This window comes from Heptranchias perlo, chromosome 24, assembly GCF_035084215.1.
Source record: "Heptranchias perlo isolate sHepPer1 chromosome 24, sHepPer1.hap1, whole genome shotgun sequence".
Taxonomy (NCBI): Eukaryota; Metazoa; Chordata; class Chondrichthyes; order Hexanchiformes; family Hexanchidae; genus Heptranchias; species Heptranchias perlo.
The window spans coordinates 30,131,895-30,159,121 of NC_090348.1; the positions used below are offsets into that span (position 1 = coordinate 30,131,895).

The 27,227-nt window shown below is 41.6% G+C and overlaps 1 protein-coding gene across 1 annotated transcript in view; it reads right to left on the reverse strand.

Annotated features, from left to right (window-relative positions):
- Positions 1–27,227, reverse strand: part of reln (reelin) — a 297,718-nt gene that overhangs the window by 13,593 nt on the left and 256,898 nt on the right. The window contains exons 48-58 of the mRNA XM_068005008.1: positions 23,318–23,495; positions 21,422–21,615; positions 19,273–19,526; positions 18,463–18,626; positions 15,331–15,545; positions 12,992–13,169; positions 11,363–11,538; positions 9,474–9,580; positions 5,479–5,721; positions 3,292–3,467; positions 638–711 (exon numbers count right to left, since the gene is read on the reverse strand). Coding sequence (XP_067861109.1) covers positions 638–711; positions 3,292–3,467; positions 5,479–5,721; positions 9,474–9,580; positions 11,363–11,538; positions 12,992–13,169; positions 15,331–15,545; positions 18,463–18,626; positions 19,273–19,526; positions 21,422–21,615; positions 23,318–23,495 — 1,959 coding nt within the window. The remainder of the gene's footprint in view (positions 1–637; positions 712–3,291; positions 3,468–5,478; positions 5,722–9,473; positions 9,581–11,362; positions 11,539–12,991; positions 13,170–15,330; positions 15,546–18,462; positions 18,627–19,272; positions 19,527–21,421; positions 21,616–23,317; positions 23,496–27,227) is intronic.

Below are 27,227 nucleotides of genomic sequence, written 5' to 3' on the forward strand. Positions count from 1 at the left end.
CAAAATGTACATAATGGTGTGTTTATTGTTTGAACTTAAAGCAGAGCTTTAAAGCTTTAGTGATGAAAAGAACTTAATTTCCTTTCAACATCATAATGTTTACAAAGAAATATGAAACTTCTCATGTAGTTGAATATATTATTGAAGATTTTTGTGGTAACTTTGCTCACCCAGTTCTCTGAAATCCTTTTACAAACTATTACAAGGATTGGTGCAACAGAAAGGGAAGTTAATTTTTTTTGAAGGATATGATTGTTTCTTTTTTTTGTGAATCGGAGGGTGGACATACAGTTGAGATACATCATTCTGTAATGCCAACATTGCATGCACCATACATCTTAAGGGCACACACAATGTGGATGCTATAGAATAAGATGTTTCCTAGTTGTGAAAGTTAAGAGGCCAGGAGCACAGGTTACTGGAACCACACTCATATATTCTGACTACTCGAAATCACAGCATGTGATTTTGGTAATGGAATGGTGAGACGTTACATCATATAAGCTGCTGAGTTGGCAAGCCTGCTGCTGGTTTACAAAGTTCACTGAGATTGAATTTACCAAAGCTAATTGTAATGTTCTTTGTAGCAAACTTATCTATCCGTCTGTTACAAACCTTTCTTGGGATTGTCACTTACCTAGGATCCTTACTGTACTCCAGTAATACAGGCTGGAGATCTCCACAAGAATCAGCTTCACAGCCAACTACAATCTGGAAACACAACAGAGAAGTTAAACTCCAGAAAAAGTCCATTTCATGAATGACCATTACCGATAAGAAGGCACCACTTCATGCTTCATACCCACTTTAAAAATATGAAAATGTTGTTCCTTTGTCCCAGCAGGTTTTTTAACAAACAGCAATCTGATGATCCAGTTGATTGTTAGAATGAATAGGAATCAGTATAGTGGTGATAATTGGATTAGAACCAGCATGGTGAGAGAAGATGGGATAGATCCAGGGATGAAATAGATTCAGTGTGGTGAAAAGACTCCTTGTGCAACACAGACTATTAAATGCGCAACAGTAGAAGGGCGAGTAAGATAGAACATAAGAATGTATAAATTATAGTTCATCCAACTGATACTGTCATCCGTGAAAACACAGAGCAGGCACACTTTGATGTGGAGAAATATTCACTTTCAGCTCTGAGTTTGCTATAGTAATAGTAAAATGTTAATCATCAGAACCCCCAGATAAACAATGTAATTGTCTAAATATGTCCTGTCCACCTGCTCCTCTGCTGTAACAGCAGCTTCTCTATGGATAAGATTCTATAGTGGTTCCTTCAGTTATATATGAGTGAGCATTAATTTTGTGCATCAGAACCCCCAGATAAACAATGTAATTGTCTAAATATGGCCGTTTACACTGTTTCTCCAGGCATTCCGCTGATTTCCCGCCAAAGCTACAGCAGGAAATCGGGAGAACCCCATGCAAATTTAGGGCCCAGTACTTTAAGACACCTTTGCTACAGTGGCAAACAGTCTTAATGTGGGGAGTGCTATGAACCGAATAATGCATTTCAAAGCCATTTTCTATAGCCCAGTCCCCCACCTTCCTACAGTCTCCCACCAATTCTAGTCCAGGACCTCATTTTTGCAGTTTCTCACCTATCTCCCCTCTTGCCCTCTCAAAGCTCATCTTGTCCATGAGACCCATTTACTAATCCCTTGATTCCCCCTCCTCACTCAACTCCTAACCTCCCGGTTCCCATACTAGCTGACATCGTCAATGGCTTCTTTCCTTAGGCACTGATATTTGAAGGCAGTTCCCTTCAAAACTGCTGTCATTACCCCTGCCCCCACTCGCCATTACCCTCATTTTCAAAAACCCACCTTCGACCCACCTGTCTTCTCCAACTATCGCCTCATCTCCAACCTCTCTTAGGTCCTTAAGTGTGCCATTGCATTCTTGCTCTGTACCCCCCAAAACTCCCTATTTGAATCCCCCCATTCTACCCTTCTCACAGCATCAAATCAATTCTGGCTAAAGTCACAAATGACACCCTCTGCGACTGTGACAGTGTTGCAATATCCCTCTTCCTCAACCTTTCTGCAGTGTTTGATATGGTTGACCATGCCACCCTCCTCCAATGTCTCTCATCCATTCTCCAGCTACATGGGACTGCTCTTGCATGGTTCCATTCATATGTATCTGATGGCAGCTACTGCATCTCCAGAAATGGCTTCCCTCCCCTACCCTGTATCAATAGTTCCAGGAAATCTCAAGGTGCCACCCCAGTGACAGGCCTTATGCCATTACTGATTTGAATGCTCACTGGTAGAAACTGTCAGCCAACTAACTCAAATCTATGTAGACAAGCCAGTGTGTTGCACATCCTCCCATCTGCTGCTTTCCTCCACATTGCTTGCCACTTAGCTCTCCTATCATTGATTGACTAATTGCCAGAACATCCTAACTCAAAATAGAAAAAAATAATCTGCATATACATGCACAAAATTAATGCTCACTCATATATAACTGAAGGAATCACTATAGAATCTTATCCATAGAGAAGCTGCTGTTACAGTAGAGGAGCAGGTGGACAGGATGCAAATAGCCAGTATCTGGTTATAAGGTGGTTAGATTCTCTTGAAACAAACTATTCTGTCCAGACACACTTGCATGCATCAATCTTGAAGAAAATGGGAACTAAATTTAGTGAGGTGTTCACTCACCCGTTTGCATGTTTGCCAAAATTGGAACAGAGCACTGAGGATTGGAAAGGGACTAACATAACTATTATTAAAAAACGTCATGAGACAGACCTGGAAACTACACACAGGTAAGTTTAACATCAGTTGTAGGGAAAATCTTTCAAACATATTTTAAGGGATCTGGTGGGTGCTTATTTAGAAAAGCATGACTTGTTAAAGACAATCTGCATGGATTCAAGTTTAACTAATCTGCTCAAGACATATAAAAAAATTAGAATTAAGTAGGGAAGTCAGACAGAGCTTTTCTTTACACAAGAGTAATTGACTTCTGAATAAGTCATCAGTGAAGACCATAGTAAATGAATTCCATAGGCAACAACATGTATTTAGAGAGAGAGAGATTAGCGAGATTGAAGGATAGGGTAGAAGATGGGCAGATGGGGTTGAGATCAATGGAAAAGGGATGTAGCTGTAGTGCTTAATGGCCTTTTCTTTTTCCAAATAACTTTTATGTTCAGGATAAACAAGGCATAATTCTCTTGTGTTGTTCTGATCATGGAGCCTGATTTACAATGCTGCCTTAGTATATTTGAGGTATAAGAAATATTAAATGACACGAATAGAATCTTACTCTGAACTGTAGTATGTATCCTGGTGCTACAATAAGTTCCCGTGAAGCTAGGAAATTGTGCGTCTTATCTTTCTTCTTATTAGGCCAATAGAGATGGAATGAGGGATTACCACAGAAGCCTGCTGTACGAACTGCATTAGGGTAAAAAATCCAGTTTTCATCATGGTTAACACCTTCTGTAGGAAAAAAAAATGTTCTTTAGGAACAGAATAATAAGGTTGCTATCTATATTTTATAGTTTTACAGTATGTATAAGGGCTAATTATGTGATTCAGGCTCAGTTTAAGTTTTTCTGCCAACACAAAGGTAGCCCATGGTGCGGTGAGTTTACTGCCTGCAATGTTGTAAACAATTTTACAACACCAAGTCCAGCAATTTTATTTTAAATTCACAAGCTTTCGGAGGCTTCCTCCTTCGTCAGGTGAAAATGTGAAACCTGACGAAGGAGGAAGCCTCCGAAAGCTTGTGAATTTAAAATAAAATTGCTGGACTATAACTTGGTGTTGTAAAATTGTTTACAATTGTCAACCCCAGTCCATCACCGGCATCTCCACATCATGACTGCAATGTTGTAGATCAATTCACTTGAATAATTATTTTCATAGCTGCCTGTTCAGCTTTTGGCCTTTTGCAGGGAGCCAGCCCAATGGGGATGTGGAAAATCTTCTCAAATCTAAAGGGATGTGCGCACTTAAAGGTGAATGCCTGCATATGGGGACAAATATTGTTTCAGCTTTTATAAAGCTTCAAAATAAATTTTAACTATTTGTCAGCCTTTACCAAAGCTAGGTGGGTAGAAACGTGTCAGGCAAAAATGAAGTCAAAGGAAACCTAATGTGGAGGCACGAAACAGTGTCTGTGAGAAGTGTCAGAGTGATGCAACAACTTGACCCCCTGTTTGATGGCTGGCTACGTAGATATACTGCTGTCTACATTACTACAGGACTTGGGATCCGATGCAGAAGATGATGTTCACTTTAAGGAATCAGGCAAGGTAAGAACACCCATCAATACCAGGTATCAGATACATGGCCCAAGAATGCATGCTACAACCTGTTCCACCTTTACTCCGTTCACTCATGCCAAGCCCTCACACAAACTTATAGCTCTTGCATTGTATCTCCCACATATCCATACCACAGTAAGGCACACATTCATGATACAACATACAATTAAAAATCTTGCCACATTCACATCTTCCAAGGGCACCATACCTGGAGGCATTGTAACACAACCTAGCTGCATGACGCATAGTCCCTTACTGACACCCAGGCTGGCCTGTAGATTGGGCACATGTGTGTCACTGTGCACATGCTGCTTCAACTTCCAACATTTCAAGACTACTTTTTTGCTTGTAAAACAACATGGCATATCAAGGACGTGATCCCGACTTGGAGAAAAGTCTCCCTGTTGAAGGACTGGTGGAGAAAGCATGCATTCTCTGACATAACCAAGTAGTTCTGGTGGGATCTATCATCGCACAAACTTGTCTACTGTCTGCTCAGGGCAGATCACCTTAGGTGGAGGTGGACCTGCCTTTGCGTATTCCTGTGGAACTCCCCCTCATCCTCCAGTTCCCTGAGGGTACCATGAGTTCCCAGGTAAATGCTGATATTTCGAGTTTAGGGGGTGAAATAGAGAGTTAATCTCCCTGTCATGGTAGGAGGTAAAAAGTGGAAGAAACCAAAAATATCAAAGCCTGAAAAATAACAGGACTACATTGATAAAAAAAATGCAAAAACATCAAAACCACGCCCAAAACAAGTCAACACCCCTTTAGGAAAACTCTCTGCGAAAGTTCAGAAAGTGAGGTTCGAAATGCTTTTAATTTACAAAGTGATAATGCTGCTTGTCTGGGGCAAACCTTGTACAATAAAGGGTAGGGAAGTCCCGCCCTCAGCTACACAAGTTTTGAGCCTGTAATGAGCTTGTGCTGTCCCACCAGTCGGAGTATTGAGTGGCAGCCATGCACCCCCATTAGAAACACCCAGCCTCTACAATCCCAATGCTGAGTAGGATTTTCCAACCCTCCCATGCCAGGTTGCTCACATATGCGACTGGCAACGGGCACAGCAAAATTTCCCCTGTACATTTTTTGATCATCCATCAAGTCCTAACCAAACAGTTCTGTTCACAATTCTGTAATTGCCGTCAGTGTCATTAACCAGTCTAATGTTTTTATCTTACCATCATCAAAAGAATCTATTAGTTGGCTTGGGTTGATCTCAGATCCTCCAATCAGGATGTTATCCAGTGCCCATTGAGCACGCTCTGTGCTTGCTACCACCCAACCATTCAGAACAACAAAGGGCTGCCACCAGCGCAGGCGAGTTGTGTTGGTGTGGGCCTCCTCTGGGAGGAGGACATAATCTTGGCGAACAGAAATATATTTCTGGTAATCCATTTCATGCAGCAGGTTCCAGGTGATTCCTGCAGTATGTCACAAGAAATGAGTTAGTATCAGAATTTATTATTTCAACAGAAATGTAACTGAAGGATACTTCAATGAACATCACTATGACAGTAGTTTCAATCAATGTCTTTTCCTAATAGAATCTGAGGTTGGAATCTTTACATAGAATTACAGAGCATAGAAACAGACCATTTGGCCCAACAAGTCTATGCCGGACTTTATGCTCCACACAATCCTCCTGCCACCTTACTTCATTTCACCACATCAACATATCCTTCTATTCCTTTCTCCCTCATGTACTTATCTAGTGCAAGGAAATAAATTGAGTTTCCTTAAATCCACATGTTGATGGATATTGACTGTGAAAAGTAAATTATCTCACTCTAGCTCCTAGTGTGTCCAAGTACTTCAGAAAAATGCAGCAAATTTGACAGCTTTCAGCAGTTTTATCTGTGAGAGACCCAGCAGTGAAGAAAATAACCGGTCATTCAGGCTGAAATTGGGAACAATGTAGGGAAAATATTGCAAAATGTTAAAATTGAAATGAACTGCGACGCTTTTTAAATCTGGGAACAATTCATATTTTTACTATTAGAAATAAGAAAAATTCTTTCATATGTAACAGTTAGCTCTAATTTTTACAAGCTCCATGATAGACAGTAACAATTTTAGTAAAGATTAATTTGACAATGCAATTACTATAACTAATTTTTGTTGTTGTTTTAAAAGAAAATGTCACAAAATGTCTAGTTTCGTGTATTTGTTCTTCAACAACAACAACTTGCATTTATATCGCGCCTTTAATGAAGTAAAATGTCCCATTGCGCTTCACAGGAGCGATTTTCAAACAAAATTTGACACTGAGCCACATAAGGAGATATTAGGACAGATGACCAAAAGCTTGGTCAAAGAGGTAGGTTTTAAGTAACGTCTTAAAGGAGGAGAAGTAGAGGTTTGGGGAGGGAGTTCCAGAGCTTAGGGCCTAGCTGCCAATGGTGGAGCGATTAAAATCGGGGTTGCGCAAGAGGCCAGAATTGGAGGAGCGCAGAGATCTTGGAGGGTTGTAGGGCTGGAGGAGGTTACAGAGATAGGGAGGGGCGGGGCCATGGAGGGATTGAAAATAAGGATGAGAATTTTAAAATCAAGGCATTCCTAGACTGGGAGCCAATGTAGGTCAGCGAGCACAGGGGTGATGGGTGAACAGAGGTAACTACTCAAATTCCAGATCTAAACACTTGTTTGAATGCCTGGACTATGAAGGAGAGACTGGAAGCATTCTTTGTAAAATTTGTTGTGCAAGGAAAGAGCTGCAGCTTCCAAGTGAGACAGAGCTGGGGGATAGTTAGCTCACTTATTTCATGGCAAATGCAAAATCAAGATGACTAAATTAATGATAATTTGTCAGAATGAGGCCTTTTCATAGGCTGCATTCACTAAAACTAGCATTGGTGTGAAGCAAAACCACTCTGCACTGATATTAAGAAGTTGTAGTGTAAATCTGGAATCACAGCCCAGGCAAACTCTGGAACAAAGAGGCACGTGACTCCCTTCTTCGTAGCACCAGTGCAGAGTGGTTTACCTGTGGTGGCACCGACCCTAAAGGTATAGTCTAAATGCAGTCTTAGATGATGAGATCAACTCTGATTATTTTTCACAGCACAATTTTGAAGAGAGTACCAGTAATTTCTACTCTACTGGTAGGTGTCAGACTTGGCTCAGTGGTAACACTCTTATCTGAGTCAGAAGGTTGTGGCTCCAGAGGCTTGACCACATAATCAAAACTGCCACTTCAGTGCAGCACTCCTTCAGTCGGAAGTGGCATCGTTCAGATGAGACGTTAAACCAAGGCTCCATCTGCACTCTCAGCTGGACATAAGATCTCATGGCACTTTTCGAAGAAGAGCTGGAAATTTTTCTGTTGTCCTCAGTCAATATCACAATTTAACTCATTGCTTTTTGTGGGACCTTGCTGTGTGCAAATTGTCTGCATGTTCTCTACATTGCAACAGTGGTTACATTTCAAACGTACTTCATTGACTATGAAGTGCTTTGGGATGTCCTAAGGTCATGAAAGGCGCTATATAAATGCATGTTCTTTCTTACCATCACAGTACCACAGAAGTGGAAGTCTATCTTAATGCTATGCATAGTAAAATGTATAGATTGGACATCTATAAAAGTTGCTAACAATTAAACCACTATACCTGGAGATTGGTGGAGGATATGAGAATGCCCCAGCCATAGACTTTTTATTTAAGGCCAGCTGCATCAAGCTAGAAGTTACAGGTTGCCGGTCATGGCTAGTTCTAATTATACAGTTCAAAAGTGAAAGGGGACTTCTAACAATTCATTTGACTAATAGCACTCGTTATCTTTTATTCATAGGTCAACATCTCTGAAGGTAAGTTAAATAGCAAAACTCCAACATCCAAATCTATTTTCTTTTGTCAAGTCTCCTTGCTGTTTTCCATTCTACTGCAAGAAAGAAATCTTGATTTACTCTAACTCAGTGTTATGTTTGTGTAAAAAGAAACATCGGACCTGATTTTCCTGTGAGTGGCGAACGAACGGTTTGCACTTGCCCATTGACTTTTCATGGGCTTTTGCACGGCAAATTCCTCTCATCTGGTGCTCAATCCAATGCGGCGCCCTCTACAGGACATCTGGGACTGGTGTGAATGGGGCAAGTAACTGTCTATCCCCTTAACCAATCAGATTGAAGCATGCTAATAAGCCACGCAGAGTCAGAACCAGGAAGTGTAAGTTAGAACAGTGAATTCAATGTGAAATCAGGTACAGATAACGAAATAAAGGGAGGGTAAGAAATATTGAATTAGAGCTAAAAGAGATAGAAAGAGTAAAAAAATAAAAATGTTAACTTTTTTTAAAAAAAGTCCAACAATTAAGAGCTGAAGGAATGAGACTCCACACTTGTAAAAGTTAATTTTCAGTGCCAGAGAGGTTGTTTGGCAGTAGTTAAGACTTACCACACTGTTAAAAGGGTGCTTAGACTTAAAATGACTTGACTTCCTTTTTTTGGTGAGATTAGTTCGTATCAATCAGGTCAGTGCAGGAACTTCACACCGTTCCATTCATTTGAATGGGGAGCCCGTCGGCGAGCTGCCGTTCTCGCGAAGCTTACGGAGGAGCAGGGCATTTTGGATTTCCGCGCTGAACTGTGCATGTGCAGTCGCTGGAAGTTGCTCTGCCATTTGCAGAGTGGTGAGCCCTGTTAGCCTCACCATTATTTCTACAGGAAAATCCGGCCCATCATGTTTTACGGCTTTCACTGTTAGGATTTCCTTAGAATAAAGGTCCAGCTGTCAGGTTGCTGATTGAACCTTTTCAGGACTTTTTTTGTTTAGTTAGAATTTTGTTTAGTTAAAAAAATATTACCCATGATATTTTGTCTTAAATAAAATTATATTCTAGAAAACCCTAATAGTGAATATTATGGAACACAATGAAAATACAGTGCAAAGTACACATCAATGGTGACAGTGTAAAGTGGGCAGAAGGGAGAGGGGAGAAGGGTGAGGAGAGAAGAGAAGAGAAGGGTGAGGGGAGGGGAATGTCTCTGCCAAGGTCAATGCTGCCCAACCAGAATCCTAGCCATTAGTTACAGGAAATTACTGAGTTACCACACTTGGTGCAGTCAACCTCTCCCTCTCAAAGCCTTGTCTCTGCTCCTCTCATAGAGTAATCTGATTCAAAATATCATTTTGACATGGTTAAGTACTGCAGCTAATTATATATTTACAAGCCTCACCTCCATCAGTAGAGTAGTCCAACAAAACCCCTTCCTTCCTGCAAGTAGGCTGATGACACGTGGTCATGTTGTTCTCACTGCCTATTCTGGCCCAATATTGCACAAATCTGGATAAAAAAGATCAGTATTACTTCATCAACTTGAAATCGTAAAGGAATCATCAATATGCTTTGAAATAGCAGAGAAGCGTCTATTTGTACTAAACAGGAACTCTTTGCTAGGAGAGGAGACTTTCTAGCTGCTTATTATTCAGATGGGGCACAAAGCTTTTTCCAGGAATCATCCAACCCGGCTCTTAGATATTTACTGCTTACAATCAGAATGCTACACCGAGAACAGCCCATTACCAGAATATTACTTTGACCTTTCGGAAACCCGCCCCCATTTGTGGTTTTGTCTGTCTGGGCCCGAAAATCCTTAGACAAGATGTAAGTGCAGCAGAGCAGGAATCCTGTTCCGCCATGGATCTAGAATCCCATTTTGCTGGTGACCTCCGCTCCTGACTTGCTAGAATACCCGGGGTCAAGGCAAGGTCATCTGATTTATATATTTTGGAAGGTGCCTATGCCAATAAGGGCGCCCTTGGAGGGGGTGGAAAGTGCAGCAACAGATGGCTGCATGGAGGTGCTGCTGGTGGGTTCTCCCTCTAGCAATACAGTGATCGGCCCCGTTTGTAAAAGGGCTGATTAAAAGAAATTGCAGAGTCAGTTCTGGGTTCTTCTAGACCACAACCCTGGGCTGGGGGCCTCTGTGAGCCCAACTTCTGCCCAAGAAATGACCTGGATACCGGTTTCTTCCTGTTGTCCAAATTGCTGGGCAGAAAGGGAGCTTCAGGAATTCTAGTGAGAGAAACAGTCTCACCAGCCCCACCTCTTTGTCACGTCATAGGCCTTGTATGGGCCAGACGAAAGTTCCATCCCCCTCCAGGATCCCGTCGGAAACTCTTGCTAGTTCCTCTTTAGTCAGAGATTTGACATTTCTGGGTCCTGCCCAATTTTCTGCCCTCACTAGTCCTCCTGCACCTACTTTACCTCCCATTCCGCCTCAGGCCCCAAGAAAATTCAGGAGCAATCAGTTCATAGTAAATGTGTGGCATCTCTATAATGGTGCCTGATTGTGTCTCTTCAGTATGAGCTAGATGACTCTCTCCTGTCTTCTCTTTTGATTTGATCATTCTTTTATTTCCATCTCTTAAATGGTATATGACTTATTTTGTGCTCCTCAAGGTAAGGGAATTTAGTGCTGGGAATTGGAACACTTTCTATTTCAGACATCCAAGGGCAGATTTTCTTTTTTGCGCTTGTGTATAAATAATCACCTGATTGGAGGGCGTGGAAGAAAATTGGGCAGTTCCCACTGTGGGCATGCAGTCTTCCCTGCCCAATTTTCCACTAAGTACTCTGTCCAGGTGATTATTTATGGCCAAACATAGGAGAGGAAAATCATCCATTGTCAGCATCAAGTACGCCCAGGTCAGGAACAGCACATATAGATGGCACATAAAACTCCCTTCAATCTGCCCAACAAGGTACCTCAGCTCCAACCTCAGATGAGCACACTATTTTACAGCAGTGTGACATTTTTCCAAGTCTCAAACCAACAATCTTATGACCTCTTGGAGTGAGATTGCCAGTTAAGTGCCAACTAGGGGCAATTTTGTGCCGTGTGCCCATGCCCATTTGGGATTGGACCGAGACTGCCCAAACTCACTTCATGTAGGATTCTCACAGCAGGACATGTTCATCCATCAACTGAGGGTGGATTCAAACCCAGATCCCACAGGTGAAAACCAGTGTCTATCTGATTGAACCAAACATTTATTAACCCTTTTTTCTAACTTGATCTTTGTGAAACAGAGTTTTACATAGAACTAGCTGTATAAAACTCACTTTGTACCCCTGAGATCAAGGTCCCCAGTTATTGCCTGCCTCATGCCTGCTCCACTGAAGTAGAGGGGCAAATCTTCCACCAGGACGCCACAGTCTGTGCAAGCCTTTCCACCTTCCAGAGAAATCCACATGTCTGATTTCATGTCATCAGTCTCAAAGCGTTCCTTCAATGAAGTCTGCAATGCATTTGACGAACAATTACCAAATGGAACAAACAAAGGCAACTGCAATTTTCCTATCTTGAACTGGGGCGATCATCCAATTTTTATTGCTTTTATTTATAAGCTGTTTTTATTTCTCTTCCACTTCCCATTTCTCTAGTCTTCATGGGCTGCATAGCACTGTGAGATGAGAGAGGTGACCTACTCTCGGGTCTCAGACTATGCTCGCCTGTGACTGGCTGCTAGGAACTGTGTGACACCAGTTAGAGGTAACTTCTCTGTGGAAGTGTCTGGCCTCTGCTTGCCATCTCCCCACAATGATATGGTTGAGATCGGTAACTCGCTGGAGGACCCAAGGACACAAATCCCTGTTGAACTACATGCAGCATATTCGAGCTCCAAGTTCTGCCATTATACTGTCCCTCTTCTAGTTACAGCTTTGCCTTCTATTCCTTAAATGTGACTATCCAAAAATTGCACTTAAGTGTTTCAATATGAATTTGATATTGCTGCACTAAGGCAATATAACAAAAACAAATTTGAGAGAAAATACCATTCATTAAATGTCTTTTAGGTTCTGATATTTACTTGTACCTAAGTGACGAACTGATTGTGACTATTATACATTAATTACTGCTAAACAAACAACCAGCACATAAAACTGTTACAACAGATGTCATGGTTTACTGTACCCTCCACCCCCCTGCTGAAGACTTGCTGGGTATAGTTCCATGGGGATTGGCAGCACTCCAGTATCTTGACATTCTGCCTGTGTGAGCTTCAACAGTCAGTCCCTGGAAGCACTTTTTGACTGCAAGCTCAATCCTATTCTCACCCAATGTCCTACACTTTTCAACAGAGGTTATGGGTTGTGATCAGGAGTGGGAAGGTTGGCCCAGGGGTTACTGATGCCTATCACTTCAAATGCTGCCTTGACTAAGATCAGCTAATTCAGCAGAGGTAAGAAATTTAACTTGAAACCTTCTGGTCTGTATAGCTTAATACCATACCGATCAGTGCCTTTATCTATGAGGTCATTAAGGGAGGCCTATAATAAAATATTTTTAGCAGATAATGACCAAATCTTTCACTGCATTGTGACCAAGGATTAACATCTAGGAAAGGGCACAGTTATTAGATCCATTTTTGTGTAAGTGCAAAACTGAGCATCGTTCACTGAAAAAAATTTGTTCCATACCTTTTTTTGCTAACAGCCAAGCAGTTTTGTATGTTTAATTTATTGTGAATCTGAATAATCATAAGAACTATCCATGCATTCATTATTAATAAAATACAAATGGAAAATCATGTTTAACTGGGGGTCTGCGAGTGCTCAGGTTATATAGCTTCACTCTGTTACTCATGACCCTTGTAGAATGCAAGCCTGGATTCATGATGCTCGTAAATTTTGAAATGAATATTCTGCACGGTTTGGAATTTTATGAAATCTCACATAATCCAATAATACCTTTAGAGGCCGGGTCAAGTAACAATTTGACCCAGTGAAGCCAGGGTCACAGAAGCACTGTTTGTTCAGGCAGTCTCCATGTCCTCCACAATTGTCTGGACAAGCGGGCCCCACATAGAAATTATCAATCGCCCACTGGATGTCTGAATACCTCTGATAGAATCGGAATCTCACAGGACTGGAATAAAACAGCACGTGTTAGTTTTAATTTCACTTAGAATTTGCACAAGAGTCTCTACACTTCAGAATGCAATTTTACATTCGTGAAAAAAGCCAAACATGAATAAGACTTGATACAAATATATTGACAAAAGGACCTTGTTTTTCCAGTCAAATTGATTGTGTGTTTTCCCTTCTGCATTCTTTTTCAGCTGCACAAATCCTCTAGCAGTTAGGTACCCTGCTGCTTTCAGGGCCAATTTATTTTTGGCTCAGTTGGAAGTGGCACAGTTCCATAGCTTACGGTAATATGGAGTCAGTTTTACTAATACAGAAGACTAATTCACATTCACTTGGCCAAGGAATGATGAAAGGCGCCTCACATACAGTTGGTAATTTCCAGCACTCCCTCAGGCCAGTGGTATTAAGCAACCATCTTAACTGAATCAAGCACTGAGTGCTGGCCACTTCATTGACTTCAAAAGCCACAGGTCTGCACAAAGCTGATTAATGTCACATCCATCCATCCAACACTGTTTAGATTCAAGTTGGACCAGTCTGTTACTAATAAGTATCGAACAGATATTGCACACATCTAATGTCCTCGATGATAATGAAGAATCATATCAAAGATTATTCATATTAAACTAGTTTTACAGATATTAGCTTCCTTCCCAATTTTTCATTTACATTTGTGAACTTCTGTTTCAAACAATGCTGCTCAGAGACCTCTCCAGCCACACATTGGGGTTCAATCAAAGATACACTGTGTGTATATAAGTCAATCTCCCACTGCATTGCACAGAAGGAGTCAAGGCCAACTGTAGCCTTCAGATGAAGCAGGATCATTTGGACCAGGGCATGCAGACATAATTCAGTCCCAATTTTAAAGTAATACATTCAGCCCTTATTTTTGTATTTCCATCATAAATTTCTATGTCCGCATTTATAATGGGAATTGCCTATGTAAACTTATCATGCTGTAATTACACCATTCTGGCAGTGATAGCATTGTAGTGCTTCTACTGGTGTGGTGGAGTGCTTACTTACTGCATTACAAGATTACATAGGCTGTTATCATTATAAATGTGGACATAGGAAATTATAATGGGAAAAAGTTGACAGGAAGTGTGTGCAGACATAAGCTTTTTAATGTATTACTAGTTGATCTCCTGTGGAATTGCACATGAGGAGTCAAAACTGTATGCAGCATTCAGGACAAGCAAGATCAAAGGTCAGGTTCTGTTGGAAGAGGAGGGAAGAGGGAGGGGGGAAGAGGGGGAGAGAGGAGGGAAGAGGGGGAGAGAGGAGGGAAGAGGGGGAGAGAGGAGGGAAGAGGGAAGAGGGAGGAGGGAAGAGGGAAGAGAGAAGAGGGAGGAGGGAAGAGGGAGGAGGGAAGAGGGAGGAGGGAGGAGGGAGGAGGGAGGAGGGAAGAGGGAAGAGAGAAGAGGGAGGAGGGAAGAGGGAAGAGGGAGGAGGGAGGAGGGAGGAGGGAGGAGGGATAAGGGAAGGAGAAGGTTAAGGGAAGGAGAATAGGGAAAGGTAGGGGACAAGAGGAGCAGGTGGAAGGGGATTGTAGTGAGCTGCACTTCTACTACCAGGCCCAGATTTTACCTGGGGGCGGGGGGGAGGGGGGGGAAGAGTTGATGTGACAGTATGCTCCCCTTTGTTCCATCAGGTCCGGTTTGTCTTTGAAGAAACATGGAAGTGGGGAGATGCCCGTGATTCTATGCAGGCGCGGATTTTAATTTCTGCTGGGGGGCGGGAGACAGCGGCTCGCGATCAACACATCCAGATTGACATCTGAGTGGGGCAGATAATTCCTCCTCTCTTCACTAAACAGGATTTCAGGTGCAGGGGAGGGGAGGGTTATGATGAGCAGACCTGGATGATACTCTCAGTGGGGGAGGTGGGCTGGGGCGATATGGACTATCAACCTCCAAAGCTTAAGTGAGGGGGCAGCGGGGCTAGTAGGGGGTTTGCACTGTCAGCTCTCAATTTGAATATCTAAAAAAAAGCTAAGAAGAGCTGGAATTGCAGTCATCAGTAGTGGTATTCAACGGGGGAAAAAATATATTTTTGAAAACGCCAGATTTCTACTGAGTTCTCTCTAAGATAGAGAGTGTCAAAAAGAAGCCATTGAGCAGGGTCACTTCACTACAAAAGCCCCTTTTACTCACTTGCCCACCAGGTTTTCTGGCAGTGGATAAATAACTCTTTTCCATTCTTTGGCAGGAAAGAACACAGATGGCTGCGTGATGTCACCGGAGCACTGTGGGTCAGCCGGTAGACACTGTGGCACCAGGTAACGCCAACTAACTCCAAAATCTGTGGAATACTGAATGTGAACCTGATTCTGAATGACTTTTTCTGTAGTTTTGCAGCCCACTGAAATCTGAAAAAAATTGAATGAATTCCATAAGCAAAGATCATTGACTTTTTCCACTTACTACTATGTTTACCATAATCCAAATGACTTTCTTTTCAATTAATTTGCAAAGTGAAGAACTGGCTTTGGAAAGGCCCCAAACTTCTGCTAGACATCGATTACCTTTAGTCTGCATGTGAGCTGAAGAATTTTAAAAAAAACAATTCCCCCCCTCCCCCACCCATTGCCAGAGGGTCTCGGAGCACCTCAGGCAGAGCTGCTGTGGGCCACTCTGCCTTCCTAGGTTATTTTGGGGCAGATGCTTGTGGAATGATCCTTGCACGTGTGAGGCACTTGCCATGCACGTGACCCCATTCCCACAATTTTGGAGGAGTTCTGCTCCACCATGCTTGCACTGGCAGAGCATAAGAACATAAGAAATAGGAGCAGGAGTAGGCCAATCGGCCCCTCGAGCCTGCTCCGCCATTCAATAAGATCATGGCTGATCTGATCCTAACCTCAAATCTAAATTCATGACCAATTTCCTGCCCGCTCCCCGTAACCCCTAATTCCCTTTACTTCTAGGAAACTGTCTATTTCTGTTTTGAATTTATTCAATGATGTAGCTTCCACAGCTTCCTGGGGCAGCAAATTCCATAGACCTACCACCCTCTGAGTGAAGAAGTTTCCCCTCATCTCAGTTTTGAAGGAGCAGCCCCTTATTCTAAGATTATGCCCCCTAGTTCTAGTTTCACCCATCCTTGGGAACATCCTCACCGCATCCACCCGATCAAGCCCCTTCACAATCTTATATGTTTCAATAAGATCGCCTCATATAAGCATGCCCCAAGGAATTTCAGGGCCATAGAGTGTTATGATGTGGGTCGACATCCAGTGCTCCTCCCGCCTCCACAGCAGTCCCGAAAACCGTTGCTGGCCCCCTCTTAGTCCCCTCCCGATCGTCTTTCCCCCCTCCCTCTGAGGACAGACCTGAGGGCCGCTGCCAGCATCACAGCGGCCTAAAATTAATGTCCACTTCGCTGGGTGAGCCTCCTGGGGGCGTGTGGTAGGCATCCACAGCTCACCGGTCTAATTTCAACAAAGCCTGAGGCCCAATTTTGATCAAGCCTCAGGTCTTCCTGCAAGGATTGTTCCCTCTGCCCAGTTCGCACTGGCATACGAGCGCTATCTGATACCTACCCCAATATTCTGAAATATGTGTATAGAAAATGAAGCATATGCCCAATGACATCAAGAAAAGGCATTTTGGTGCCTCATACTTTGCTAGTCCTACTGCTGTCAGCAATTTCTCATTTCCGAGAAACTCTGGTTCATAAGTGTCAGCTTCGCTCAGTTGATAGCACTCTCGCCTTTGAGACAGAAGATTGTGTGTCCAAGCCCCATTCCAGGATCTGAGTACGTAATCTAGGCCGAAGCTTCAGTGCAGCACGAAGGGAGTGCGGCAATGTCAGAGGTACCATCTTTCAGTTGAGATGTTAAAATGTGTGCCTGACTCGTAAAAGATCTCATGCCACTATTCAAAGAAGATTTGGGAGTTCTCCCAGTGTGTTGGTCAATATTCCTCCCTCAACCATCAAAAACAAATTCATTGGTCATTAATCTTATTTGTAAGTGACTGCTGCATTTATCTACACAACAGTGACCCAATGAATTAAACAGTTTGGGATGTCCTGAGGACGTGATAAGGTACTACGTAGGTGCAAGTTCTTTCTGCTTTCTATAACCTAAGGAAACAGGTGTATAACAATATTTTTTTTAAAGTATACTGATTTTCAGCTGATAAAGTTTTACATGAAATTTGCATTTTTAAATCCTCTAAAATTATCCTTACTGAAAATATTGTGGTGTGCTCAAGCTCCCTGTTTATGTTGTTCTAAACTGTTATGATAATGAGATTGTTTCTGACCTTCCCTGTGGGACAATATATCCTTTAGCATTTTCAAAACGCTTTAAACTAGGGGAAGGGAACCATTTAGATTTTGTTTCTAAATTATTTAGTGTGGCTGTTTTGATCTTTTGGTTGAATTTCTCTAAGCCCAAAATTATTGCTATTTTCACTAAATGAGGTTGGACTGTTGTTATTCTATCAGCCTTTTTGTTCATATGAAATTTAGCCTTTCTGAAGAAAAGAATGAGCACAATAACCAAATTCGCCATTATTTTAGTAAAAAGAGCAGTACTGTTTTGAAAATAAAGATGAAAAACCAAATTACATCAAAGGGCTTGTCACTTTTAAGCCTAGTGCTGTCACAGCATAGTTTTCAATTATAAAACAGAAAATTCCAAATAGTCCAATGTTATAACTAAACATTAATACTATCTTGTGTGCATGTCCAGATGCCCAGCCTGTTAACAATACTACGTTCATATTAAAACGGCTTTAGCTCTCCTTGAAATAAAGAGAGTGAGAAAGAGAAACCACAAATGCTGGAAATCCGAAATAAAAACAGGAAATGCTGGCAATACTTGATAGGATTTGTCAACTTCTGAATGAGAAAGGCAGGTTAATAGTGGTCACGAGACTATCATCTGATGAAGGGCCCACCTAAAATGCTAACCTGTCACGTGTCGATTAACCCACTGTGTATTTTTTCATTTTTATTTTATGTTATTCCAGAATGTCCTGCAAACTGAAAAAGGATCACAAACGTCCCAAAAGGCTGACAATGCAGCACTCCCTTAGCACTGTCCTGAAGTATCAGCCCAGATCAAATTAGTAGGGGAACACAGCTTTATCAAGTGGCCCTCCGAATTTGAAGTTTTATGTATTTGAACCCCCAAAGTCTTTGCTCTTCTACTCCTTTTAAAGTTTTACCATTTAGCATATATATATATATATATATTTCTTTAAATGCATGCAATACAACACAATGTTAAATATTATATTTATTTTTATTTTGTAAGATGGAATGAAATGCTTTACCTTGAACTGCACAATCCAGTCCTCGCTGGGTGTGAGGTCATGGGTCGTTGCATCAACTTCCCGACCATCGTGGCTGCCACAGAGCATCACTCCATCGGGGGAGTCACAGAATCTTTCCACAGAGCACTCATCATGGAACATCCAGTACTTGTTTAGTTTGTAAGCTGCAAATTTGTTTACAGTTTCCATCAGTTTTCAAGATAAAAGCACAATTTAGTGCAACATCACAAGCTGTATACAGCAAACATTTTTCACAGAAATCCAAACAAATGACCTCCCAATAACAAATTCTTAAGTTGATATCACAACCCGAATAACAATGGTTTAACTTCTGTAAACCAAAGCACCTATCGGTTCTCATGATTTTAAATTTCTTCTTGTCATTAAGACTACTAATGAGAGAATGTTAAATACATCATCTAAAATTTTGGTTTATTTGGTTCTGCATTACCTTTGTAGTGTGGCAGTAAAGATAAAATGTAGTGTAGTAGCTCAAGTCATTGAATATTTGGCTGTAATCTAGATGCTATTGAGTCTGTTTTGGGATTGTAATTAAAAGCTTGTGAATCTGGTTCACAGAACTGTAATTAGAAACTTGTGAGGCCAGTTTCAAGGTATTTTTGACTTTAGTTGAATATGATCGGATTGATTTATGATCAATGAACAGGGTTGCTGACCCAAAGCAGAACATTCTGACCTACAGACAGCTGTATGTGGAGCTTTCTTATTAAACACTGAACTCTAAGAACAGTACAGTAAATCTGGCGTTTAGGCATCTTAGTGACTATTGGTGACTGGAATATAATTTACCTGTGGGTCTTTCTTCAAATAGGTCAAAGCTGATCCTGCCGACAGGTCCACTGTCAGCGGGGCTCCGGTCATATGGTGGGACAGGAGTGCTGCTGAAAGTGTCCAGCATGAAGGTTCTCTCACCGGCTGTACCAGCTATCAAGACATTATCAATAGCCCAGTCGCTCTGCTCATGTCCATCATGGGTAGGCTGCCACCAGCGGAAACGAGTGCCAACTAATTTTGCCTCAGGTGGTAGAAGAATGCTCACAAAGCTACAATTGAACCACAAGTAGATTAAATATATTCAGTTTTAAATTTTTCAAAAACATATTCCAGACACTCCTAAGTTATAACTACTAATATTTATGAACCAGCAACTGTGGACAAATTGGATCAAAATCAGTCAACTGGATCGCTATTCCCTCCAAATGTGTTAAGGAGCTAATTTCCCTCTTTCACACTAAACATTATTCCCCTCAACAGCTGTTAACTCTACAAAGTCCAAGTGCATTAAAACCTTTAATATTGCTCTTATATCTGGGGAGACTCTTAACACATTTCCCGCATTGCTGGACAGAAGAAGAAAAGCTTCTCGCCTAGTAGGTAAACTCTCTCTCACCTGCAGCCTCCAATCTTTCTCCCTCTATCACAATCTATCTCATCTCCCTCTACTATTAAGGCCAGTGCTTTCTGAGCTTTTCTCCGTTGTTCAAATGCTCATATTTCCCTTGTCCATCCTACAGGATCCTCCTCCTTACATCTCCAGTGTGTTGAAATTAAGACTTATCACATGGTCTCCTGGTCTAACTCAGGAGAGTTTTACTACAACCGTAAAACCATGGACCTCCTTATATTCCTCATTCTTTTCTTCCTCTGACAGTATTCAGGCTTTTGTAATCCAAACTAGGTATCACTTATTTACTACATTCTTCTTTGTTTTTTAAAAATATTTTTCAACCTTGGTAGTGTCCTTCACTATGGGCCTTTACCCTCACCTTGATTTCTCAATTAAAAAAATAAATTCAAAGGTAGGACTGTTAATGAAGAGATTATAACAAAGTGTAAATAGTGTGAAGGTGCAGAACTCCCTCCTTCCCATTTCTAGAATGTGTATCTACAGATAGCCTGAGGGCGCAGTGAACTGATGTACCAACCTACTCTAGCACTGGAGTGGAAGTACCCAAGATTCCCCAGACTGTTAACTCCTGATCTCAGTAGGGGTAGCTAAGGACTGACTACACAGAGGTCAGTTACTCCCTTACAGTGAGAGAGGGAAGGAAAACTGGAAGATAACATAAGCAGTATTACTCTCACATTTGGTTTAAAAGTGGCAGTGGAAGAGCTCTGGGAATTGGAAGAAAAATATAACCTAAAAATGGGACAAATAGTTGAATTTACCCAGATTATTTTTTAAAGAAAATAAGTAATATTCTCTTTCGTAGGTTGCAGTCCCAACTAATGAGGTCGCTCTGCAAAAACTGCGCGGTGAAAGTTTGTGCCTGGTGCATGTTGAATCCAATACTGAACTGGGCCTTTCAGAGCTAGCTGTTGCAGGTACTGAGCTGGACTCTAAACTACCCTAAAGGTGACCATACCCTTTGCACTACCTAAAACGAAACAAACTCAACAACATTGTTATCGTACTCTATTTAGAAATTTCTAAGAAAGTTGGTATTTCTTTTACGAATTTAAACAAAGGGGAATAATAACAAAAGAACCTTCCAGATTGCAGTTCTAAAAATTCTTACATTGAAAAGTTACAATATCTTACAATAATTTGATATTTCTATTCCGGCTGTCCTAATTTTATGAAAAGACTAACAAAAAAAAATTGACCTTTAAACATGGCTAAGGCTAACTTCATTTTCATTGCTTTCTCTGCAACTTAGAGTGTAAATCAGCTGCAAAGGCCCTAACTGATTCCAAAATGAAGCAGAATGAGACTGCCTCCTCCAGGGAGTCTCATTCAACTTCCTCTGGTGTTAGCTGAGGCCCCATTGTCAGATTCTGTCTGCATTTACACTGCACCTGTAGCATCAGTGAAAAGCAGTTTGGCTTTGCACTGACACAGCAGTTAAAGTGTAAGTACAGTCTCTGTCCTTGTTATTTTACAATTCTTTGGCCAGTATGGAAGTTAACGTGGTATATGAGCACTTGTGTCACTCACCAAGGCTTATTGTACTGATCGAAGAAGATTTCCATCAAGATGTTCCACGTGATGCCTCCGTTAATCGAATAATCCAGAAAGACTCCCTGATTACGGTTGGTAGGGGGAACAAGGCAGCCATACATGAAGTAGAACTGGATAAACTCAGCATTTATGAGGTCCAGATCTACTGTCACCAACTGACGACTGCAACCCTAAAACAAAGGAATGATTCAATCAAAAGCAGATTTTACTGGTGTTGCAGGCATTTTGGATGCCGATTTGTCTCAGCATCATGTACGTTCAAAACTTTATGGAAAGCAAAATAATTGTGAAGATTAGTATAAGAGCCTTGAAACAAGGATTAACATTACACCACTCTCAACCTTTTGGAGAGTTAATGGTCATTTTCAATCATCAGGTTCTCCTTTCTGGAACAACCAACATGATGTTATTAATATTTATTAACCAGAAGTGCTTAGTACTGTAATGTATTGGGCTTCTGTTTGAAAAGTCAATGGTGTAACTGGGCTCTTTTTTAAGACTTTGGTGGTGTAACATGGCCGTGATTGAGGCAATTGGTCTTTTAACGGGGTTTGTTTGAAGCATTTGAGGTTGTAACTGGGTTCTGATTAAAGTGTTGAAACCTGGCTTTCAACTTCTGTTTTTTTTAAAAAAAAGTTTCAACCTTGTGGAAGGAAACAAGCTAACGGTCACCTCAAGAAATTGATCTGAGCAAGAGGCTGGAAAGCGGATCATTCTGTACCAGCTTTTGAGTTCCCAAGCATGGAACTCTGCCTCCCCACCTTCATCAGTGATATGAGTGGACCGTGTAACTACGGTTACTGAAGCACTATTAAAATTGTGTTGGTACAATTCCAAAACGTGCTGCACAAAGATAACAAAAACTAAATTAAAAAGAAAAGCCCATCGTCTGTGCTTTATTGTCAGGGGGAGCTCATGCTTTAAGCTGTGAGTTTGGATCACGTGTAAAGTACACATGCACATTACATGTTGCTAACAGTGACTTGCACTGTGCAGGTGTGAGAGGATTAGAATCGAGCAATGAATTACAATGAGAATCACAATGAATTACTCATTCACATGAGCTGAATCCCAAACTGGAGCCAGGAGCAGTTTTGGGTCAGAACCAAATCTGCAGTGGGATACAAATTTCCCACTGATCCACAACATTTTGATTCACTTTAATTCTGATTAGCAGCTCATTTCAGCCAATTCTGAATTCATTTCATTGCTGTACAGACAAGCTTAGGACAATAATTAAAAATGCAAATTCACAATGGAAAGGAAAGCCAAATGTCAGGTAATTAGACGCAGACCGTAACCATTTGTGGAAACAACTTTGGCTCTCATTCTTTCCTCTTTCTGTGTGACTCAGAATTATTCTGATATTAATATTTATTCAAATGTCTCTTACATTGAATTAGTGGTGCGCTGTGGAGAAGTTTGTGCTCAAACAGCAGAAGAGATCTAGGGAATCAATTCACCTTCCTACCAGCAGGTATCTGACACTTTCACAACCATGGGGGTATTCAAGCTTAACTGCCCATTGTCCACAGGTGGCCTTTTCCAGGAAGGGTCACTGGAAGAATGGAAACTATGACTGATTTTTTTCCGTTCCCTAGCCCAGTGGCAATCAAGTCAATTATAGATCAGGAAATTCAGCACCGCCCAGAGACAGTGTAATGAAGGTGAAAGGGTTTGAAGAGGATATGAGGTTAAAGTTGAAGGCATGTGACATCACATAATTGGGACTCCAGTAATACCAGATATTCTTCTCTAGCAGAATTGAAGCAAATCTCTCAGAAACACACATCATATATCTACTTGCACAAAGCGCTAACACTGAGACAGTCAGTGACTTGATAGTAATTGAACCTGAAGCATCACACTTACCCCACTGAAGTGAAGAGCCATTCCAGAGGCCACCGCTCCACAGACGGTGCTGAGTTTGCCGCCATTTACCGTTAGCCAATTGTTGCTGGAGGGGGATCTGTTGAAGTTATCTTTCAGCTGCCGAGGTAGACTTTCCTCTGGTTCATCGCAGTATACCCCACCCCAGTGTTCATCACAGCTGAGTTCAAGGGAAAACCATTAAACATGTCACAAACACAAAGACAGAGAGAGGGAATGTAGAACGAATTACAGACTGGGAGAGAGGGAATGTAGAACGAATTACAGACTGGGAGAAAGAGAACTGGGTGTCTTTTAAACTTTGTCCGAGAGCAGTGGCATATTCTGACAGTGGATGCTGCATGTATCCAGTAAAATATCATTCACCAGAATTCAAGCCTCTCACCACTAGTAGACTCTGGAACAGCGAGAGTTGGTTTCAGCACTGGGTGTATGGTGCTGGGTTACTGACATCAGTAAATCACTTTTTTCAGTTGTGACAGCAAATGATCATTAATTCTGGCACCAACTAAATGCTCCTTCCGGGTTTACCTCATCTTATCTCCTATGCTTTTTAACCTTGGTGGTGCCTGCACTGTGGACATTGGCCCTTCACCTAGGTTCCTCAATAGAAGAAACATGAATACTTAAATGTGCGCCCAGACATGCATCCAGTGGTGCAGTGTGGAGAAGGCAGATAGATCATTTAAGTGGTAAGAGGAGGCTAGGGTACAACAACACTGCTTCTCCCCCTCTTCTCGAAAATATTATTTAAACACACAATGTTCTATTACACTGAGGACTAAATTCCAGCCACATCTGACATTAGAGAGACCTTAAAAAAAAAGAAATGCAGAACAATGGCTAACCTTCAGCTGGACTTATTTCCACCGGTGTTGTAAAAATTAAAAATGGAGTGTTGAGAAGAAGTGTGGTAGAAACCCCACTTACACGTCTAAACGGGGAAGTTACAGCAGCGGAGCAGGACTAGGGTTGCCAACTCTGGTTGGATGTATTCCAGGAGGTTTCATCACATTACCTCCCGCCTCCAACCAGCCCACCCTCACGATCCCGCCATTGGTCACCTGACATGTCCATCCTCACGGCGCACGGTCTTCCCGCGGCCAATTGGAAAGTAAATAAACTCTTCGTCACCCAATTGGATAAATCTTGACTATCAGTCAAGCAGCCTTTATTCCCATCTCCAATATTTTTATGACTAGTAAACAAGTGTATTTAAAGAAAGAAAAAAACACTATTTATTTTAACACCCTATGAATTTTCTCCTGGGCTACTCGCAGTAATGTCCTGGAGATTAATCTTTATTCCTGGAGACTCCATCATAATCCTGGAGGGTTGGCAACCCTAAGCGGGACCAGCTCCAAGGAAATTCCTGGCCATTGTACCTGCACTGATAGCTACCTGGCATTATAAGCTTGCTGAAGGGAGAAGCTTGGTACATTGATACTGCCTCTAGTCAGTTGAGAGGAATCAGTACCACAACTTTTAAATAAAAAAACATGAAAATTACAGGATCCGTGACTCCCTGACAAAGGCACAACCTCCGTCATCAACTACTGAAAATTTTAAAGAATTCAAAATTGCCTTTGTGCTATTGTTCCAGTGATTGTCAGATACTTTACTTAGAACCATAGCATTTTATAGCATAGAAGGCTATTCATCCCATTGTCCCTCTGCTAGCTCTCTGAAAGAGCTATCCACTTAGTTCCATTCCCCTGCCCTTTCCCCAAAACTTTTAGATTACTTTTATATTGCTCCAGTGCCACTACCTCCCAATGCGTGAGTCTCACATTGCCAGCAACAAAACTAAAATAAACATAGGAACATAGGAATTGTGAGATTAAAAAAAGGCCACCATCCATCTCGTTCGCCTTCTACCATCCTGGTAATCGCATGATACAATGATAATGGAGTTGTTGACTAATCACAGCAATCAATCTCTCTCAATTAGTCGACAACAGACCCAGACATGAAGCAAGGAAATCCCCAGCAGTGGAGAGCTTTGGAAATCATAGGTCCAAAGTCCCCTGATCCTCCCAAGCATGTTATACTTACCATTTGTTATTTCTCAAATTACTCATATACTGTATTCCAAAATATTAATTTCTGAAAGAAATCTATCTAATTTGCATGAACCAATACTAGGGAGCCTGTTCCACAGATTTACCACTTGCTCACTGAAATAATGTTTCCGCAGATTAGTTTAAGTGTCCTCTGGTTCTACTGTTCTGGACATGATGAAACAGCTTGTCACGGCCTACATTATCTACTCCCTTTAGAATCCTACAAATAGCAATCATATCGCCTCTCTACTGGTCAGAACATGCCTAATTTACATAATCGCTCTTCATAATCCAATCCCTCAGCCATGGGGGGTATCGTTAATACTGCAGAAGACTGCAACAAAATACAAGAAGACATTAATAAACTTGCAGACAAGGCGTGTAAAGGCAAATGAATTTTAGTATAGACAAGCGTGAAGTGGTGCATTTTGGTAGGAGAAATAAGGAGGCCACATACTCCTTGGAAAATAAGAGTCTAAATGGGGTAGAGGAGCAAAGGGAGCTAGAGGTACGTATTCACAAATCATTATAAGTAGCACCGCAAGTTAACAAGGCCATAAAAAATGCAAACAAAGCATTGGGGTTCATTTCTAGAGGAACAGAATTGTAAAGCAGGGAAGTTATGTTAAACTTGTTTTGACCACACTTAAGAGTTACAAAAATGATATAGAGGCATTGGAGAGGTACAAACAAGATTTACAAGGATGATACCAGAACTGAGAGGTTATAACTATCAGGAAAGACTGAATAGGCTGGGGCACTTTTCTCTAGAAAAGAGAAGGCTGAGGGGTGACTGAATAGAGATCTTAAAAATTATGAAGGGGTTTGATAGGGTAAACAAAAAGATGTTTCCACTTGTGGGGGAGTCCAAAACTACCGGCCATAAATATAGGATAGTCACTAATAAATCCAATAAAGGATTCAGGGGAAACTTCTTTACCCAGAGAGTGGTTAGAATTTGGAACTTGCTACCATATGGAGTAGTTGAGGCGAATAGCGTAGATGCCTATAAGGGGAAGCTAGATAAGTACATGAGGGAGAAAGGAATAGAAGGATATGCAGATAAGGTTAGATGAAGTAGGGTGGGAGGAGACTTGTGTGGAGCATAAACACCAGCACAGACCAGTTGGGCTGAATGGCCTGTTCCTGTGCTGTACATTCTATGCAATTCTTGTTGCTCTCTTCTGTATCCTTTCAATAGCTGCAATATCCTGCTGATACTATTAAATGTTGGTGTCCAGAGAGACTTGGGTGTCCTGGTACAAGAAACACAAAAAGTCAGCATGTAGGTGGTGCAGCAGGCAATTAGGAAAGCAAATGGCACCTTGGCCTTTATTGCAAGGGGGTTGGAGTACAAGAGTAAGGAAGTCTTACTACAATTGAACAGGGCTTTGGTGAGATCTCACTTGGAGTACTGCGTACAGTTTTGGTCTCCTTATCTAAGGAAGGACATACTTGCCTTAGAAGTGGTGCAAAAGAGGTTCACTAGATTAATTCCTGGGATGAGAGGGTTGTCCTATGAGGAGAGGTTGAGTAGAATGGGCCTATACTCCAGAGAGTTTAGAAGAATGAGAGATGATCTCATTGAAACATATAAGATTCTGAGGGGGCTTGACAGGGTAGATGCTGAGAGGTTGTTTTCCCTGGCTGGAGAGTCTAGAACTAAGGGGCATAATCGCAGGATAAGGGGTTGGCCATTTAAGAGGAATTTCTTCACTCAGAGGGTTGTGAATCTTTGGAATTCTTTACCCCAGAGGGATGTGGATGCTGAGTCGTTGAGTATATTCAAGGCTGAGATAGATAGATAGTTGGACTCTAGGGGAATCAAG